We start from the raw sequence: 21,274 nt of genomic DNA on the forward strand, positions 1-21,274 counted from the left end.
AAAAGCTTTTTCATCATCTTGTGTGCACACCATGCTATCTTTTTCCGTGCAAATAGTGGAGTTGAGCCACTTGATGGTTAAGTGGCGCCTTGTCTTTAATTGCTAACATAGCATAGCTCATTCATCAGGTTTAGTGACTGTCCAGCATCAATCATCCAGCCTCTCTGAGGTTTCTCTCAGGCCTGTTTGGCCTGACTTCAGGTAGAAGCCCACAGCTACGCTCTCGTAGAAACACACACGCAGACACGCTTGCATGCACACAAAAACACACCTACACATGCTGTCACTCATGCGTGTATGTGCTTTGACAGACGTAGAGACATTCCCCTTCTGACTTCCTGCACTGTTTCCATGCACAAGGAAAAGTCTGAAATGACTTCCATGTGCCAGTAGGCGTTGAAGGCTCAGTGTAAACCTTGTGCTAATGCTTAGCTGCTACACCAGAAAGCCCATCTCAGTGCTTGAGGGTCTTTACCTACCTTGTTTTTTCCTTATGTATGCCCCCCCACCTGTACACATTATGCAGCTTATTTAGGTTCTACGCTGACTGTTTATGTATTTGTTTAACAGAGCAGGGACTCCTCATTAGCGGTCATGCAAGGCTGAATGCTGATGATAGCACCCATAGGGTATCAAGGCACAGGGGAAGGTGATGCTGAGTTCACAGGAGGTTGGATTCGGCCCCCTCGTTCCAGCTGCCTCTCAGAGCTTCCAAGGCATTCGTCAGGCCTCCAGGAGAGGCTGTTATACCCCTGGAGGACTGAGAGAACGAAGGTGGACTGTGGATTGTAATGAGGTGGAAGGAGAAGTGTGGTGCACTCAAAATAATCAGGGATCAGGAAAAATGGGGTTGTACAGAATGACAACAGAAAAACAAAGTGTTGTTTTATGTGTGTTTAAAAGAAACAGTCATGCAAACGTCTCCCTATGACCCAGTGTAGGTTCTTATAAGCGCAGCTTGGAGAAGCACGCTTCAGCCTTGAGAAAACTAAGATGCTGCCTGTGTGAAACTCAGTCACTGCAAAACCACAATAAGATCAATCTTTGCGTCACTCTGAGGTTTTTAATGTACTTTTAATCTTTCAATAATTCTACCAGTGGGGTGAAATAATTCCAGTTGTCTGAGGTACAGTATTACTGTTTTCTTTTTTGGCATTGAAAAGTTCAGGATGATAGGCAGAACTTTTTATTTATCTAGGTAAGAAATTCCAATTCTATTCTAATATACGTAATTCAAGGATAAAGGATTTGTTGAGCTGGAAATTAGTCCCAGTGAAAATGTCTCTGCAAACAATGCCAAGTCTTCTTTTTTTTTTAATCTTTATCCCTTTCTCTTTCTTTGTTGCTTTCATTCTTTTTTCTTGTCTTCTCTCATCATATCCCTTCAATTTATTTACTTCTTATTCATTCTCTCAGTCAGAGACAAACTCACTTCCAGCTCAGACCCCCGCTCATATACCCACTGTCTACCTCTTTTTGCCTCCCCTCCAGTCAGCTTGTCAGCCCTGACTCTCCTCTGGTCTTCCATTTAACCCTCCAGTTTGGCGCGCTCGTGCTGCCACTGGAGCGCTTTGGCCTCCTTCAGCTTTTCTTATCAGACAGAGCTCATTTGGCTACTACACCAGTGCTGAGTTCAGACTGGAGCTGGCCAGATTATGAAGGGAGGTTCCCCCTCCCTTCTTAAATCCCCAGCTCCCTTGCTGCTGGCTTGGCTGGCCTACGTGGGCCCATTACGTTGGAGGGCAGTGGGTCAGATGAGAATCGCAACGTAAAAAGGCTTTAAAATGACTACAGCTTCAAACGAGTCCTCTTAGAGAGTCAGTGAGGTGTGTAAGGAAAACAAGCTTGGGCAAATTTGTCCACTGATACCCATGTTTGTTTCTCAGCTTGTGTTAAAACACATAAAGCGTGGTGGTTTGAAAGGGGATAAAATGGTCTGCTCGCTTCCCAGAGATCTGGGTTCACGACCCCATCCTTTTCGTGTTTGCATGCTAAATGTGCTGCTCTATAATCACCATTGCCACTTGCAATAAAAGTCGTAAAAGTGGTGTTTCTAAATGGCATCAGGGTTTCAACATGTGATTTAAGCCATATGTGTCAAAACACGATTTATATCTACACACCATATGTGAGCAGATTCCATATATAGCCATAGACATGTGGTGTGGAGTACGTCTGTGGAGTTTGTACGGCCCATTGTCGTCGCAGACTTTGAGTCCAAGGCTGCCTCTCTCCTGTTTAGTTAGCCTTTAGGCTGCCACCAGCCACCAGGGACCCCAGGGGACACAATAAAAACATCCATCATACCGCTGGCCATCAGCCAGCTCGAAGAAGCAGAGAGCAGAAAGAAAAAGAAGAGAGAGAAAGTTAATGACCACATGTCTGAACACTCCTGTGAGATTTCCTACAAACTCCCCATCTCAACCTGTTGTCTGTCACAGTTTGTCTCTTTCCCTGCAGTGCTCTATTCTTTTAGACGCACACACAGAAAGACCCCTCTGTCTGTCTGGGGGCCACTGCATCGCAGACAGCTGCTTTAAGTCAGACTGCTGGGGTTGTATGTAACCCTGACACGGGGGTGTGACAGTGCCTTCCCCTCTTGCTGACCCGCTCCACTGACTTCTCTCCTACTGCAACCTCTCTCGTCTCTTTAATTATCCCAATTATTCTATTAGATCCACAACTCTCTACAGACACTACCACTGTCTTATCCTGATGCTTTTCCCCCATTTCCATCTCTGCACCCACCCCAAAGGCCTTGAGGAAACCATTATCTAGGAGGAAAACCATTAGGTGTGAATAGGTCGTGAAAATAACCAAGATGACATGCTAATAGATCGGTAAAGTGGCACAAACCAGAGGCTCCTTTGGTCTTTGAGGAGGTTGTTTTGATATCTCCTCCTGTGCTTCCCATTGATAGTAGTAGCCAGAACTACTTCAGGCCTGTCAGAGGAAGGCAAACAGGAAAATATCACAAACCAGAGGGCCATGTTGTTGCACCCCAGTGGTCGACCCGGGCGGCAGTGGGTCCGGACAGCTGAAATAAAGCACGGCTGGTGAACGGGGTGAAGAAGGCTCCTCTCCTGTTCCTTTGTTTTTTTTGTTTTTTTTTGCAACAGAAATAAAAACAGTCTTTGGGGATGATGGGAATAGCAGCTAGGAAAGGGTGGAAGGATGAGTTTCAGCCGCGACTAACTATGTGTTGACTAGACGACGCATTTGTCTGGTTCGTGTCGTCGGGCCCGAGCGAGGATGACACTCACGTTAAGTTGCAGTTTGCTCTCCTGTTACATCCTAGATCCCAGCCAGGCTGGTGCCTAAACGTGTTTGTGGGAGGGCTGTGACAGGTTGGCACCCATTAAGCCTATTGTTTTATTGTAAAAGGAAAAGACTATTTTGATTTTCTGGTAAAGTCTTCACCGCTGAACACCGTCATTTCAAATTATGAAGCTGAAACACTATCCTCTGCTCTGTGTGTCTTTTTGGCTGAGCCCCAAGCACACAGAAGAGGACAGGGAAGGCTTTAGCAACTGTGTGTGTTTATGTGTGCGTTTTGAGTGGACTGCTTCGGACCTGCATCACCCTTACCCCTCTCTGCCTACGCCAGCTCTTTTTGAAACATTCAGCCACTAATACTGCGGAGAGTGATCCACACTGCATCACCATCCTCTGAGATCATTCAGTGTGCAGTTGTTGGATAATTTCACTTGCATGCTCATCGTATTGTTTTTGTTGGTCTCTTATTGCTTCTTTGAAGAAATGTATTTAAAGTTTAGTTTAGTTTGGTGCAGTGAAGTAGACACTTTGATGTAAACCCATCCTTTAGTTTAAAACGATCCCTCACTGTGTTACCTCTGGTTGACCTGTACTTAGCAAGTATTCAGTCTTTGTTTTCCTCTCACATAGTTACAGACATGAGCTAAACTGAAAGTGCACAGATCATGATTTTAAAAGGAAGGGGTAGTGAGTAAACTGGACCGACTGGTTTTACCTGCACCATGCCATCATTCCTTTTTTAAAAAATTATTAAACGTACACCTGAGAAGTTTGTACTCCCCTAAATAAGACATCATAGATGTGTTCTTTTTGTCATTTAAAAGAAAAAAGTTCAGTTTCATTTTAATTTTTTTGCTTACAATAAACATCCTGTTCAAGTCTCTGTCCTCTGCCACTTTGGGCTGTCATCATATGACCTGAAATTTGAATTCTGCTCTCTTATTCCTCTGTAGGGAGCAACGATAAGGCGTGACGAACACACAGGAGCCATCCTCGTGGCCCGGATCATGAAAGGAGGAGCAGCCGACAGAAGTGGTTAGTTCCAACTCTTTTCCTCTCTTCCGTGGGTTCAGCCATGTGAGTCTGCAGTCAAGTCTGAAAGTGATTTACAGGACATCTACATTATGTCCAGTGTGCAACAAAGAAGGGATCTGTTCAGGAATTATCTATGCACCTGAATTTGCCAGTTCTGTCGCATAGATTGTTCCTTTCCACTTTGTAATATGAACATGAATGACAAGTACTGTGTACTGAGACGCTCTGCTATGTTTTCCACATGTTTTCTGTTTGACTTTGTATTCATTGTGTCCAGTCTGTTTTTCAGCTCTGCCACAGTGAAGCCAAAGGCAAATTTCCACATGTGTCGACAATAATGTTTTGATTCTACTCCAATCTCAAATGCCACCATGACGATAAACATTCATTTGGTGTACGGTACACATCCCCGGGCTTTGTAAGCACTGGACTTTTACACAGTAGCTCACTTATATTAGGACATATCAGAGTGAGCGTAGATAAGCAGACCTTTTTGTTTTTGTGTGACAGGACTGATTCATGTTGGGGATGAACTGAAGGAGGTCAATGGAATACCTGTGGATGACAAGAAACCAGAGGAAATCATTCGTATTCTGGTAAGCCTCATCTGTTTGACTGCATTCATCCCTGTGTGTGTGTGTGTGTGTGTGTGTGTGTGTGTGTGTGTGTGTGTGTGTGTGTGTGTGTGTGTGTGTGTGTGTGTGTGTGTGTGTGTGTGTGTGTGTGTGTGTGTGTGTGTGTGTGTGTGTGTGTGTGTGTGTGTGCTGTCCAAGGGCTTCTCCCATGTTTCAGCTCCACTCCCTTGGCGAAAATAACATTCCTTGTTTGTGATGGCAGAAACCTCCCCTAACTCATCCAGGACCCCGTGCCTCCCGTCGCTGTGTTGAAAACTAAACACTGGCCTTTCTCTACAAGTCTTTCCTGGCCTTTAGACCACATGCATTGAGCCACACGGTCCCCCTTGGATCAGATTGATGCTTAGTAGTTCTTCCAAGCAGGGTCTGCCGCAGGCCTCAAATGAGCTCTGTCATGGGCTTGGACTCTGCCAGGAGGGACAACTGGAGAGGAAAGAGAGAGCCTCTTAAACTCTGGAGTCCTTCTCAGACACAAAGGCCTTCAGAGCAGATGACAGCTCTCAACACTCCTCCTTTCACCCCCACCGCCCACCCCCCCTTTGTCAAGCAGAGTCATCCAATCCTAATAACCCTTCCACTGCTGAAAACACAAATCGTGCTTTGCATTATGGGACTTTCATTGGATTAGGTGCTTTGTGAAATATTTGCAAGGGCAGATGACTGCTGTTTCCTCCCCCTCTATCTCTGTCTAACCTGCTGTATCTGTCCTGTCTTTCTGAATATTCAGGCCCAGTCACAAGGAGCCATTACCTTTAAAGTTGTTCCCGGCGCTAAGGAGGAGGCGCCTGCCAAAGAGCCAAAGGTAAGCTCTGTCCTGGCTTAATCGTTAAGTTGATTGGGTTACACTCATTGACTTAAAAAACAGAGTGAACTTGCTCTGCTCCAGCGTGATACCTTTTTGTTGGATGTAGAACATTGTTTTTCAGCCACAGTGAGGAAATGATGTATGTACAAGGAAAGAGGAGAGCTGCATAATGGTAATGAGAAGGGAAAATACGGTAACCAGGCCCTTTGTAGGGCCAGGGTGCCTTCTTGAAATGTTCTTGAAATGATCAACACCATAAACTGTAGCAGACTATGGCAGTAAACTGAATGTGACGTTACCCTGTACTTCAGGGGCATGGACTGCAAGGAAAACTTCATAGGCTTTTTCGCTGTTACGCTGAGCTGCAGCAGTAGGAAGTGCCTCGTAGCCATCCATTTTAAGGGTGGTTTAACTGTCACTCCAAGCAGCATACCACTCACCCACTGGGGTGCTGATACACCATTTCTCACACGCTCATCTATCAGTAGCAGACAGAAGCTGGATCCACTCCCCGGATTTTGAGCTCCAGGGCCGAAAGGCGGTTTATCATTATTCACAGGGCAGCCCACCCTGCATGTGTAACCGAGGCGTTGAGGACAGGGTGGGCCACTTACATCCTTTGTCATCATGTAATGGTTGAAACTGTCTGGCTGTTTAAGGAACCCATCTGAAAAATAGTCGAGCAGAGCCAAACACTCAGCCACGTCTTCATGAAAATAGCCTGTGCACTTAACATCAGGTAGTGTAGATGCATCAAAGGGCAGCTAACTGGCTGAAGACGTCCGGGCCAAAACAGCTGAGCCAAGGGAAGAAAAGTAGCAGATCTTAGTGTGTAGATGTATGAGTCTGTTCTGCTGGAGGGTTCGGTAGCCAAAGCAGCTGTTATGACCCAAACAAAACATCTCTGTCTGAAACATAACTTCACTGCATGGCACTGAGCACCCTTTAAATCAGTGGGACATCAAAAAATTGAATCTCATCCTCCCTCTTCCACGTTTTCTTTCTCTCACATATACACACTTTCCTTCGCTCTTCTTTTTTTTTCTTTCCACATGTACTGAGGTGTCTTAGGAGTGATAACTCATCGTGACAGAACTCAGTTTGGACAGAAGATGAAGCAAGGTGCTTTAGATTGCAGCTCACTACCCACAACAGGAAAAGATGTCAGAGATTTTTCCACTGTAAGGTCCAACTTTGTGTTGATGAGGTGTGTCCCACCCTCACTGCCAGAGCAAATTAGACCAACTCCCTAAAGAAAGAAAACAACCTTTCTTTTCTCGATTGCTTTGTTCCTCGGTGTGGAAGGATTAGTGATATTAGCTTGTGTTTAGAATTAGAGAAAGTCAGCGGGTAAAAGCAAGCATTTCCAACTGGAGTCTCTCACGCGGGACATGGTAAGTTTCACCACACTTGGAAGACGGCGGCAGGGCTTAGTCTGTTCGAAGAGTTGATGGAACGACATGGAGAGACAAACTTCGCCAGCAGCTGAAGGTTTCGAGCTCTGATTGCTGTGACCTTTCTAGAAAAATCAACCTGACCGTTGGTGAAGCACCTTCTGTGTTTGCCGTGACGACTTGGAGTTCAAACTGCTTCAAATGGAGAGAATGGTAATTTACAGAGAACCGTAGCTTTTTCCTCAATCCAGCTCTTTGTTTCTCTTCTCTTTCTTCTCCCTCCTCTGCTGTGTGTCCAGGTGTTTATGAAAGCACTCTTTGACTACGACCCTAAGGAGGACAAAGCCATCCCATGTAAGGAGGCTGGACTTCCCTTCAAAAAAGGCTCCATCCTTCAGATCATGAGCCAAGATGATGCAACCTGGTGGCAGGCCAAACTTGAGGGCGACGCTAACCCGCGTGCCGGCTTAATTCCGTCCAAACAATTCCAGGAGAGGTAAGAAACAACCCCAACCAGACCAGCCTCTTCTGTCTGCTGTTGCTTCTTAACAAGGCTGGTCCAACTGTCTTTACTGCTGTCACAGTCACATAAGTTTTCACCCTCCTTCACCCTCATTTTTTTCTTGCTTCACACTGCCAAAATAGTCTGGATTTCCGCACAATGTCTGGCTCGAAATGAGTAATGACAGAAAATGATAGCGCTGGTACTGATCCACTTTGGACTGCAAGTGGATGGAAAATCGCACATCAGTGTGCGCTCGGACGGCCGCACTTGATGTGCAACACAGAGCTCAGGAGGCCGGGGCAGTTTCTTGGCACCAGCAAACAGCACCCGAGGAAAAAAAACACACACACACACACACATAAAAAGAGGGAGGGAAAAGAGCAAAAGAAGAGAGAGAGCATTTCACAAACATTCAGACTGATCCCTGTAGTTTTATCAACAGCAAGTGTGTTTTTCCTCTACCTCCTTATTCCTTCATCTCCCATCTTTTCCCGTTTCAGCTGACTGAATGAAACTGGTGGATACTGAAGAGTGGGTTCTCTGTAGCATAGCAGGGAGTGTTTATTATTCCCAAAGCAGTCATGAAAACTGATGGTTTTATTGGACCTGTCTTTCTCTTTTTCCTCATCCTCCTCTCTCTTCTTCCAGGAGATTTGCAGTGCGACGACCTGTTGCGACTCTCCCATTCCAGAGGACCTCTAGCAAACGATCATGTAAGCATATATCGGCTGCTGTAAGGCCTTAACAAACCAGAACACAACACAAGAAAACATCAGCGCACTGCAACCGGTGGGTGGGCTTAGGAAAGATAATACAGAGGAAGGGATTGTAACTAATGAAGTGTGAAAGTCAGGAGTGTTCGTCAGAAGTCATCCCTGCTCTCTGAGGCCACTGCCGAAGCTCGCTGTGTAGTTACACTGCTTCACGCCTGTCATCAGAGGAAGTGTTGTGTCTGGATTTACCTTCCTCCTTATTTTCCCGTCTGCTCCATGTTTCACTCTCAGTCTTCCTTTCAGTGTCTTGCCAGACTCTCCTTCCTCTGTCCCCCTCTGCATTTCCATTTGTTGACGTGGTCATTCAGGAGCTTTAATGCGAAGAAAGACAAGGTTTGCACTCTGGAAAGCCTTTCTGAGCCTTAACACCTTCCAGCCAAAACACAAACCAGCCTACCCATCCATCTCAGAGAGCCTGATGATCTGATACTACACCTAAAGATGTGATAGAGGTGCAGCCCTGCTCAGTGGAGCACATTCATGTAACCTTATCATTCCAGCTTGTACAGTAACCTTAACCCTAACCCTGGCCAGTCAGTACAGCAAAGTTAGGGAGAAGGCATCAGCTGAAGTACTCAGCAGAAATAGCTATAACAAGCCTGTAGATCAGGAAGTGGAGGGATTATAGCTAAATTACCCTTATAAATCAAAGATTGCTGATTGTTTCATAATGAAGACAGGAGACATAAACCACAAGCAAAGGACAGCAGCAGAAACAATTAGAGATGGCCTAAGCAGACCCTGGTTTTAGGTTTAAGACTAGAAAAGCGGTTCATCACTACAGTTAAACTGCACTTAGAAAAAAACAGAGGCTTCAAGTGTTTTGCAGCACAACTTTGTATCAACCATTCTGATTTCTTCAAAGGGAGCAATTCCAACAGTGCTGTCACATTTAGGAGGACTAACTGTTATAGGATTTATAGTGCAACCAGCAATAGATAAAATTTTAAACGACTAACACATTGTCGCACAGTTGTCCTCTTTTGCCGTAGACTAAGAAGCTCGAAACTCGAAACACAGCAGAGTGCTGCCTTTAAAAATGTGTTTTTCTTACATCAGAGAAAATACGTTTCAAGCCCAAACTGGCCACGGTTACTCTTTTTCAGATTGCACCCACCTGTTGCAGCTGCTGTTAATGCGGCTGCTGTTTATGCAACACTCATTCGCAGGACTTTCCGTTGCACCTGACTGGAAGTCTCCGTAAGAGATTCCCTCACATGGAGTCTCAGAATGACAAAGACATTGGTTATTATTTACAAACAACTGCCAAATAGCAATTTGATTTGTATACGGTGAGCTGCAGTGCACGAATGGAAGGCCATCCAGCTGGCACTGTGGCTGTGCATCATAGGATGACTGCTTGTTGGGCCAGTGTCTGCTGTCAGTCTTGCTCCAAGTGTGGGCCAGCCCACCCCTCACAGACTTAAGTCTTCAGTTCACTCACATCACTTAACTTGACAAACAAAGGTCAAGACTTTCCCTCCTGCAGCAGAAACTCCTGAGGTGACAGTTTGTCTTGTGCAGCTTTAATACTAAAATAATTACAGGCATCTTCCATCTGTCTGTGGACTATTACAAGTTATCCCACATATACGCAGATTCTCAATAGTTAAAATGTTACCTAAATATTCCTCATTGTAATATCTCATCTGTTGTAATATCTCTTCTCCTGCCTCATTGTGTCCCTTGCTCACTTTGTCTTCATCTCCCTGCCTGCTGTCAATCACACGCATATTTTCATATTCATAACTTCATTTTTAGACCTAAATAGGACACAGACTCTCTTCTGCAATGCCCAGCTTTTCTCCCTCCTTTCGTTCCGCATTTCCCAAACATATGAACCCTCAGAAAAATACACTACACTTGTACTTGGCTTTATATGCCCTGCTCTGGTCTCACAATGACCCCATTGAACCAAAACCTAGTTCTTATTGGCCGTATTTTTCACTGTAGATTACCACTTTGAAACAGACATGTCCATTTGACTACTTGTTTCCCTCAACATGGCAGTGAGCCCTTAATGTAACGTGACTCTTTCAATATGTAGCTCTGAAATAACCGACAGAGCTACGCTGACCACCTCTAAACTTAGTATTAGTCTCTTTTACCTCAGATTCAAGCCCTCGGTTGAATTATGGATGTTGTCATTTCCTGGTTATGTTCAACCGCATGCTGGCATACATGTTGCAGGATGGCCAAAAATAGCCTGCTAAATAGTTTTAGACAGTGCTGTACTGTTCCCTTACTATTTCATTTTAATGGTACAGTTCCTCTTATGAGTTATGGGATTTGTACCCCCCCCCACCTCACCCCCCCTCTGTGCACAGTGGGCAGGTGTAAAATGTAGTCGAGTCCTCTGCAACCCCTACCAAAGGAATATAAGTCTCCTTTTGAGCTGCAGCAATACTTTCCTCCTAAAGTCACACACACTGTAAGGATTAGTTGTGTGTACAGCAGTAGTAGGAAGTCCCTTGACATGGCCCTCTCAGGACTTGAGGATTAACTGGGGAATGATAACAGTTCACTCTTATGTTCTTGCAGAGGCTAACACATTCATTTCCCAGTGTTAAAAAAAAAAAAAACTCAGAGAAAAATGTTGGCTCCAGTTGGGAGTGTAAGCAACGAGGTGAGCGAGTAAAAGTGAAGGGTGTAAAACAAAGTCCAAAAAGATGGGATGCAGAAATGCGAGAGAAAAAAAAGATTTTTGATGGACTGAGAGAAGCAGGCGAGGGGTCGCGTTCGGTAGCAGATGTGGTCTCGTGGAGCAGTGGTGGCGGAGTCAAGATGGAGGGAGGCAAAGTTTGGATGCTGGCCCCATACAGGCTGGCCCGGCTGCACCCCGGGGCCATAAACTACAACCTAATTGAAGGATACCGTGGAGACCCCACTGTTACTGAGCGGGGAAAAGAGGTGGTGATTGAGGAGGGGGTCCCTTTCTCTCTCTCTCTTTCCAGCCCGGGAGCTCCGTCGGCTGGAACAATATTGGTCTTGGCGAGGGGCTGCGGCAAGCATTGCCTAACCGTGTCCATTTACGCCGAACATTTGCAAGATATAAATAATCCCTTTCCTGACTGTTGCTCTCGCCACTTTCATGGATGCATTCCTTGGTTATGAAACTGATGTTTAAAATGCCATTAGTTTCACTGTTTAAGCCAATTATTAATCGGCTGCGGGTTAGATAAACTATTTTACCTCTGTACAGGTCAACCTGGCATACCTGCCTTGTCTGTTTTTACCCCCCCCAGCTCCCCACCATCGATATCTGGCTCTCCTCCAGCTTCCCCATCTGCTCTCTCAACATCCTGACGGCTCTCTGGGCTTTCTTACAGCATGTCTGTTCCTCTGTCTGACATGCAAAGCTCTCCACTGTCTGATTGTTTGGTTTGCTTTGCAGTCTGCCAAACACGTGGACACACTTATCGCTCACCTTGGGGTCTTTCTACGTCTCTCTCCGTGCATTATAGCGCTATCCTTCTTACTTTTGCTCCCTCTCTCTCCACTGAGCGGCTGAACCATTTCGAAATGGCGCCCAAGATTGGTCTTAAGTGGCCCTGAACCTGGCCCTGTGTTCAATTTATCCGTCCATTTCATTTTTCAACTTAAACACTTACAGACACCGGAGTAGATTTAGAAGCACAATGGGTGCAGGAGAAAAGTTCCATTTTACTCTCAAAGGTAAGGGCCAGATAACCCCGTAGAGACCACCCTTAAAGTTTTATAGATCAAGTTGTTATTTTTTCCTCTGCATTAAAACTCCCCGTGTACTGGTTCATTGTCAGTATCCCAATGTTACTCATAACATTTTGTGATATACATAAAGTCAGCCTTTTAATGCAGACCAGCTCTGCCCTGTCTTCCAGTCACTCCCTTACCCTGACTTTGAATAATCAGCTCTGCATTTAAAGGCCAAAAGATGAATGACAAAGATCTCATCCTGTGTCATCTGGAAAATTCCACTGGTCTCATGTTGGTTGTTTAAAAAGGAGAGAGATATGGAGTGCAAAAGAGAAAGTGACAGCGTCCACTTAGTTCAAGGAGAAGGCCATCTGTACGCTGGCTGGTTGTGAGGGTGACATCAGCTCATAACTCAGGACCATTTACAGAGTGCTGACTTGGGGTCATTCCTTTGTCTCTTCCTCCCATGTAAGGACATAGCTAAAAGATTTTCTAGCAGCCGTGCAAGACTGACACACTGCTGGACGGTGGACTGTGCCAGGTATAATCCATTGCATTCCAAAACCAAGTATAATCCAAAAGAGTCCGAGAAAGAAAAGGTACCTACAATTTTTTTCTGAATCTAATGAGTACTATGACTCAGCTGCCTCATGTTGCCAAATGAGACGATCATTGATACCAAAGTGCTGCTGATGATGATGAGGACTATAACAAGGATGGGATTGATTCAACATTTACCCGAGAACACTCTAGTCTCTAACTGCAAAATTCCAACAAATTAGCGTCACTACCAAATTTATTTGGCTAATAAATGACCCAAACTGTCTGTTAAACATCCATCCAAATAAACTGATTTAGATAATCCATCTAAAATGTTTACAACCAGTCTGGTTGTTTAACCACTCGCACTCTCTCCCCTTCAGACTTAGCTGCAAAATCGTCATGTTTCCAGATCTTAGCATTTCCTGTGCTGAGTTAAAAGTTCTCATAATTCATTAAAAACAACAAAAATAAGACCCCAGTTGTAATGAATGTGAATTATCATTTAACAAACATCACATCCACTCATCTCTCTCTATTTGCATCCATCCTTTCCCTGTTTTCCAGCGCTACCCTCATCTCACCTCCTCCGTCATCCTCTGCGGTGAATCTTTGGTATGTGGGTGACATGTGATATACCCCTAAGCGTGCGTCCCTTTCCACGGGGGGGGGAGTTTGCCATGAAGCATCCAGTAAGGCTGGTTAGCTGACTGGTGGTAGACTGGTTGACTGCACTGTCTGCGAAAGCTGGCAGTCTGGGCGGCCATGGCTCCCTGCGCTCAGTAAATGATAGGCTTGGCTGCCACCGTCACTGCAGGCCTGGCCATCCCCATGTACTCGCACCGGATCATGACTTCAGCTCGTTCTCACTGCTCTCAAAATGTTTCTTTGGGCAGGCGGGTGAAACGTACTCTCAAAAAAAGGCAAAGAACAAGGTTTTGCTTCCACCATTTGAGCTTTCTGAGATAGACGCTGCCCCGTCGATTCACATTCTGCAGCGTTATCGCAGGGTGTTTCATTAGACGAGGAATGTTGGTGTACAAGGCTTCAAGGCCATTAAGCAATGTGAACCATTCCTGTGGCAGATAGGCACCAGATGAAAGCCTTCCAGAGTGTAATAAGGGCAGCACTTGGAAGGATTTTAGATATCTTTATCATTCTCATATTGTCCTTGTTGTTTCCTCTTTCAAGTGCCCCCCCGACACACACACACGCACACAGACACACATACACACACACACACACACAAAATTACCTCTCATCCTACTCGAATTGTGGTTTACGTGCTGGTTCAACTTAAAATGTCACATTACAACAAGAGGAGGGCAACATCAGTAGGAACATTGCCGTGAACACTAACATGTGAAACAAGATGTCAGATAAAGGTTGGAGAAACGTTTGTCTCCACACTTCAAAACCATCACCTCTCTCAGGCCACACGTTTTTTTTTTAGCACAAAACAACCTTTGCAGTGATTGGTCCTGACTGCTGTTTTGGCTAGTCATTAACTCCGACTGTGACGCAACATCTCCCTGAGCTGCAGTGCGCTCTGGGAAACGAACACAGTGCCATAAGGCAAGCCCCATACTGTGTTAGATGGTGTTATGTATGTTTTGATTTAACCCTGTTTGGCCAAAATGGGAACATGTGAAGGGGAGGAAGCATCTATAAGTGCCTCCAAATGTTAACGGCATCTTGAACCAAACAGACACACACACACACACACACACACACACACACACACACAGATCCTTTCTCAGCTACCAGTTTGTAGAGGCTTGAAGTGAATTCTTGCTTAAATTTGAATGAAACGTATCCCTGTAATATACATTGCCTCTAAAAATTCTAGGTCAAAATGGCCACTTTAATATTTTGGTTTGAATGGTTGAGCTGTGTATCAGTGTTTATGAGCCTGCTGGGTGTTTCAAACCTAAATATGTTTCTCTCTGTGAAGTCTCACTGGATACACCACAGCCATGTACCACAGACTGTGTCTCACTAGGTAACAATGGATATAAATGTGTTGAATCAAAACAGAAAAAGTAGAAATATTAATTTAATAGAGTGCAGGATTTCATTCTCATAGTTCAAGAAAAAAAAAGCCTAACTCAGGGTCCTCTTACTAGCTTTTTCTACAGTCTTTCATGGTCTTCATCAGCAGATGGAGTTTGCTCAGTTGTCACCACATGACCTGGATGAAAACTCATCCATTATAACTAAGCTCTCCATGCTGTGATGAAGACTGTTAGATGCAGCTGAAATCCTCAGAAAAGCTGGTAATTGGCCCTTGACTTTGCCTTTTGATGTAGTTATTTTAATTTGGTAGAGATAGTAGCAGTAACCATATAGTAATTGATGTAATTGTGTGGTAGTGAAGTTGAGCGTTTTTCATGAACAACACAAAATGAAATAGAATCAAGAGCTATTTCAATTTTGTTCAATAAATGACTCAACTCATATTAAGATTTTAATATAGAGTTGTCAGTGTTTTTTTTACTAGTGTTCCTTTATAAAACTCGTTCACACAGTGATTAAGATCTTAACTCTTCTTTTTGTCTTTTGTTTGCTTTTCTAAGATGATGTGGCGATAGAGTTTGGTAGGTTTACTCTTCTTATTCTCTCATCTCGTCCCTCAACTTACTCTGTGTAATCCAACATTTTCTCTAACTCTGACTCATTTCCATTCCTTGCTTCTGTCACCCTCGCAGCTGAGGAGATTGAAGGTACTACTTGTCTCACATCTCCCATGGGATAGGGCTTTACCGATGGCTGATAGCGTTGCATTATACGAACAGAAAAACCATTTGTGACTGGTTCCCCTCCATAATTTTTCAGTGTAATGAACGGTCTACCTCTCACCTTTGCTCTCCATCCTTCCTGTTTTCATTTGGCCTGTCCTCTCATGTCAAAGCCAATCGCTCTGAAAGGGAAACATCAGACGTCACTTTCAATTTCTTCTCCAAAAACCGTGGAGAGTTTACAGGTTATTGGCTCTTGCATTGTACAAAGCTTCATCTTTCACCAGCTAACGTCTCATTTTAATTAGAGTGGACATCGTTTGGAGAATCATCCCTCCACATGTACACCTCCAGTAATCCTGCACCTGCCGAACTCACTCATAATAATGAATAATTCATATACTTCCTAAGAACATCCAAAGCAATGACCAGGGATGTAGTGGAGCACAAACCAAAATTCTGTTCATTCAGATTTTTATTTGTAGAATAGGGTCTATCCACATTTTCTGGTCTTGTTGAAGTAAATTCATTGTTTTATTTGTAGGGGAAAGGTCATTTGTCTCATGATGATTATTGACCAGAGGTTATAGTTAACCTCTCTTCTTTTTTTTACCACTACATCAATGGTTATCACTCTGGACAAGCTGGACATAACCAACTGAATCTCTACCTGATTTCTGTCTTATGAACTGTACCTGTTCTTCTATGGACTTGTCCTTTTACCTTTCCAGTGTGGGGTTAGAGGGGTAGGTACCTGTTGCTGTCATGTCTGACTGTTCTCTCTAACGTGATGTTGTACCTTTCTTCTGGCTTCTCCTTTCTTTTCTTTTCTCATCACCAGAGGATGCTGACTATTGTAGCGGATTCCACCTAGGTGAGAGACGTTGTCTTCTTCTCCTCCCTTTTTTCCCCTCTGCCCTCCTGATGTTGCCGTTTCATCGACGCGTAAACAGTGAAGACAGTGGCGAGAGTGTGTTAGATTTCCATGTGTCTTCTCCATTAATGCTTCCTCGACTCTTCAGCCCTTCCTTTCGTAGATAAACCTTTATTGTCTGTGCCATGTTACACAGTGAACATTGTTATCTACTTTTCATAATGTACTTGACATATTCCTCTAAATCCCAGAGTGTTTTTGGTACAACTGATTCAACTTGGACTCCCATGTAAAAACACAAAGAGTAATTCTGTAGTGGGACACTAGCCTACACTGTGCTATTTCTGCTCCCTTGTTGACAGCATGAGTGCACTGGCAGATCCTGTCATGGATTTGCAGAATGTAGTAGTTATCCTGTTCTGCCTCTGCTGTGGGTCTGAGGACATCTTTGAGACTGGTTCTGGATGGATTTGGGTTAAAAGGACGGCTTGTTTTCCACGCTTTGTTCTGGAGGTCCGGCCGAGGGCCGGCCTGGTTGATGTGGTCTCAGTCAGACTTAATGACAATTACCGTGGCCCGCTTTGGTTCGGCAACCCTTTCCAGAGAGCTGCTTCCAATTCTCTGTCTTGTACAGAAAATGTTCCCCATCGTGTTTTTATTACCACTGTCATTTTCCCGACAAATCATACGGTATCGTCCCTGTGGAGGACCACAGGCCATCTTAGCTGGCTCATGCACAAATCCACTGTCTGTCCATCTCTCTTTCTGTATCTTTCTTTGCCTCTCTTTCTCTCTCTCTCTCCCATTCGGTCTATATTCAGATGTTAAGGTCAAGAGGTGAACTAGCCTCAGAACTCTCCTTGCACACTACACCATTTAGACTCCAGATTTCACAGGATATCCAGTGCACACATGAGTTTATAAATACGAAGTTTGAACCATGTCTGCCAAGCTCAATCAGGGTCACTTCCCAAGGCTGAACTATGCCAAACACCAGTCTTTTTTTTCCGCTCTTTTCTGTCCCCTTCAGGCTTGCCCTTACTGTCACCCTGCCTCCTCTGTTAGGTCAATGACTTCAGCCTCTCCTCTTCCTCCTTGGTACCCAAACAACATCCAGGACTCTAGCGGGTTTGCAGCATTTTTGGACTCCAGCAGCCCAGAACGAGGTTTAACTGAAATGAGACAACCTCGGGAGGAGGAGAAAAAAAATTTGAGTTATAATAACATCTTCTCTATGAGAGTACTTGCTGCATGGCTTTTCTGCCTGTTGGATGTGGTTGTATGATTTAAAGTTGGCCCGTCCCTAAAAGTTTGAAATCCTAGAACTTACAGATGCTTTTGCAATGCTACTGAGGTTGCATGGGGAAATAGAGGAGGCGGTGGGAGGGGGTAGGCAGTTGTTGTCCTTAGATTTTGGTTTGTTTTCCCTTCATGCCTCTCTCAGTGATGCAACGTCTGTGAGGTCAATTGCCAAAAGTGATCCTCGAGCACTACTCGGGGGCGAGCAGATTCCTGCGCTCAGATGTTGCTTGATTTTAGAGCCAGCAGACTAGAGAACGAAGCCCAACTTAGGAGGAGGAAGACTGTGTCCCATGATACCTTCTTATCAAACCTTTCTAGAAAGCAGTGCTTAAAGATAGTTTTGACACTCAGGGTGCATTTTTTTTTTTTTTTGTTTGCTGAATATGCACCAAGATATTTGTTTTTCCAGTTATCCCCCAGTGCGCTCAGCTCAAATCCTAACCAGAAAATCTATACACCTGTGTGATGGGAAATTAATGCATAGGTATTGTGACATTTCTCATCAATGTCATAATCCCAAAGGTCACACACTGAACATCCAGAGAGAAAGACAGTGGATGGATGGAGGGCAAGCAAGAAGCTCCAAATCAGTTAAAGCTGAACGAACAGGGGCTGGGATATCCATCAGCCTCTCACAATCCAATTATGTCCAAGTTATGGAAAAAGTGTTATAAACTGAAATAAAAAACGCTCCATTTCAAAAATGAGATGAGTTCATCAGGCTCCAGGTTCAATAGTTGTGGATGTACAGGAGCCAGTACACTGGAATTAGTGAGTTTTTCCCCCAGTTCAGGTCCAAACAGAGAGGAGCTTTACTTTATAAGATTGAAATGATATGCATTTTCATGGATATCCAACATTTGGATACAATCAAAGCAGGTATATGCACTGGCTTGACAGGTGTGCTTTTATCAGCTTTAGCAACCAACCATTCCAGTTGTTCAAAGAGTCGGAAAAGAGACGTGGAATTTCCTTGACTTGTGGCTTTGTTGTAGAGCATCTTCCCTGTCTGAACATCAGACTGATGAGACAAACAGGAAAGCAGGCATTTAGCCTCATTACTTTTGGCACTCAGCAGCCCCTTTTGGCATGTTGATAGGGCCTTCAAGGACTCCAGTAAAAGCAGAGTTACTTGTGTGTGCGTGCAAATGTTTTTTTTTTTTTCCTTTTTTTTTTTTTTTTTTTTGCCAACACATAAGGCATCAGGCATCGTTTTGAGACGAGACATTCCTGAGCCCAAAGAGCTGTGGGATAAGACGGAGGGGAAAAACAAATAGCACTCGACACAAATGGACCACTCGCAGCCAAAGGTCTAGAGCGCTATTTCTCCGTATAAGCCTGTAACACTTGGGTTAGGTGCCACTTTCCAAATGCTTAGTGCGATGGCCATGGAAACTACTCCTAGAATGTGTTCTCCCCAGATAACACTCGTGAATTCACCACTGTGGACTGCAACGAGTAGATATTTCAAATGTCACACCAACGAACACCACCTTTTGCTTTGATTGCAGTTATTACGAGAGATGTGAAGTACATCAGCTGTATGCAGCTGAAAACGTGCTTTGTCCAAAGGTTGGAACAGCTACTCTATATGTACGCTACCACCGGAAACAATTAAGCACTTTATGCAATCAGATATCCAGAGATCAGCCATGGAGTCCTCTTTACTACTGCAGCATAATCATTTTCACAGATGCCTTTTAGCAGTTGTGTGGAGGGAGCATTTGAAGGACACACACATTTGTCTGGATATGTCCTTGCTGTCCTTTTTTTGCATCCTCCTCTCCTCTCCAGATTCCTCTCCCACTTCCTCCCCTCTTCTCTAATGTTTCTTCTCCTCTCCTGATTCCTCTTCAGATTCCTCCACTCTACAAAATCCAATTCTTCTGATTGTGATTCCTGTTTCCTCTTCTCTTGTGTTTCTAATTTTCTCCTCATTCCTCTCCTCTCCTGATTCCTATTCTGATTCCTCTTCTTTCCCAATTCATCTCCTCTCCTAATTCATTTCCTCTCCTCTCCTAATTCCTCTCTTGAGTCCTGATTCCTCTCCACTTCTCGAGACCTTCTTCTTCTTGAATCCTCTGGAGGCGTTTTATAGTATATTTTATATGAACCACAGTGGCATGGCTCAACTTCTGTCTTTGCGGTGATCTCAAATCTTTAGAAATCCGGGCATATTTGGCCTTGATAGTCTAGCTTGCTTCCTCGTGTTATGCAAGCACAGCAAATTGATGATAAATCAAGCAGAGCGGGCCTTCTGTCTGCCCCAGGCTTTTGTATTTTTGTCATTATGAGCAGCAACGCTTCTTTCCCTTTTCTTCACTGTTGGGGTAATAATGGCTGACAGTGTGGAAAGCGTCCTCCACCTCCCTAACTCCCTACCATGAGCCTTCCTCATCCCTTCCAACCAAGCCAGTAATGGGCACGCATAATGAGACCGAGAGAGCCGGTAATGCTTCCCACATTTGGTGCCCACGAACGGGACTTAGTGTTACAGCGTTAAACCGCAGCGTGCGGCATCGAGCCGAGGGCATAATACTCACTTAATCTCCAGCTGCCATGCCTGGTTAATTCCGTAGATGTCGTCTCCATTAGTCCTGAGGAGAGAGGGCCCCCACCAAGAGAGGCAGCACAGTCTCCTCTAGTTAGGCCGTGGGCCTTAGAGAGTGGCCCTCGCTGTACTGGGGCCTCACAACAGGTGGTTTCACTGAGCTTTTCTCTCTCTCTGTTCAAAATGAAGTTTGATTGGAAGGAAAATGGCAGTCGTTTTTTATTCTTCTCTGTGTTGTCATCTCACCGATCGCCTACGCGTGACGTCTGGAAGACCTGGTGCTTGTGTTGTTCTCAGGCTTCTCCTCTTTCAGACAACCATTGGCAAATGCACGACCTGAGTCTTTTTTGAGTCATCTGTTATTTTTTTTATGAACATTTGTCTCACTGCACTGTACGTTTGTGTGTTTCCTTTCTTTTACAGTTGTAGCCATTTCTTTTACAGATGCGGGGTCGTAGCAATTCACAGGATGTTAGTGTCCGAGTGGGCAGTTTGTATTCACAGTTTGCAGAAGCCTCCGGGCGCTTTCTTTACGCACATGCTGAATTTCCTACGTGGCTGTAAGATATTATCACACTGGAAAATGGGCTTGCAGGACTGCTGGCGACTTCCAAGCAATTGTGTGTGTGTGTGTGTGTGTCTGTGTGTGCGTGTAGTCACAGCTTGTGTTTACACTGTGTTAAATATGCTCATCTTTTTTTCCTCCACTTTTTTCATGTTTCTGTTTCACTGAAATGACTGTGAGTCAATGTGTCTGTGTGCAAGAGAGAAAGAGTGAGGGAAATTGTGTGTGTGTGTGTGTGTGTATTTGTGTGTGTGTGTGCGCGCCTACATACAAGTTTTCAGTTGCAGTTCTGGCAATTACCCAGTCATGGCCTGGTGCACATCATTATGAGGTGCGTGTGTGTGTGTGAGGCTTAAGCGAGGAAACTTTAACTCCACATCCCTGAGCACACAATGCTCTTTTGCAGAAAAACACTCCAAGACACCGCCACTGCTCAGCTCTCATTCCTTGGATATTCAAAACAGAACCATTGTCAACAAATTTCAATTTGTCCTGTCAAGCCGTTGAAACAGATATTGGATCTCGGTGCCACACATATCACGCATTCCTCCTGTACTTGTAACCCTTGTGCTTGGATCATCCGGTGACAAACGTGTTCGTGCTCCA

General features: G+C 44.5%; 1 protein-coding gene across 4 annotated transcripts in view; it reads left to right on the forward strand.

Annotated features, from left to right (window-relative positions):
• The window catches only part of mpp7a (membrane palmitoylated protein 7a), a 123,725-nt gene that overhangs the window by 78,675 nt on the left and 23,776 nt on the right, over positions 1-21,274 (forward strand). For all 4 annotated transcript variants that reach the window (XM_041065476.1, XM_041065478.1, XM_041065477.1 and 1 more), the window contains 5 exons: positions 4,230-4,311; positions 4,822-4,907; positions 5,674-5,748; positions 7,445-7,641; positions 8,299-8,363. In XM_041065476.1, the coding sequence (XP_040921410.1) occupies positions 4,230-4,311; positions 4,822-4,907; positions 5,674-5,748; positions 7,445-7,641; positions 8,299-8,363 (505 nt within the window). The remainder of the gene's footprint in view (positions 1-4,229; positions 4,312-4,821; positions 4,908-5,673; positions 5,749-7,444; positions 7,642-8,298; positions 8,364-21,274) is intronic.

Source organism: Toxotes jaculatrix, chromosome 20, assembly GCF_017976425.1.
Source record: "Toxotes jaculatrix isolate fToxJac2 chromosome 20, fToxJac2.pri, whole genome shotgun sequence".
Lineage (NCBI taxonomy): Eukaryota > Metazoa > Chordata > Actinopteri > Toxotidae > Toxotes > Toxotes jaculatrix.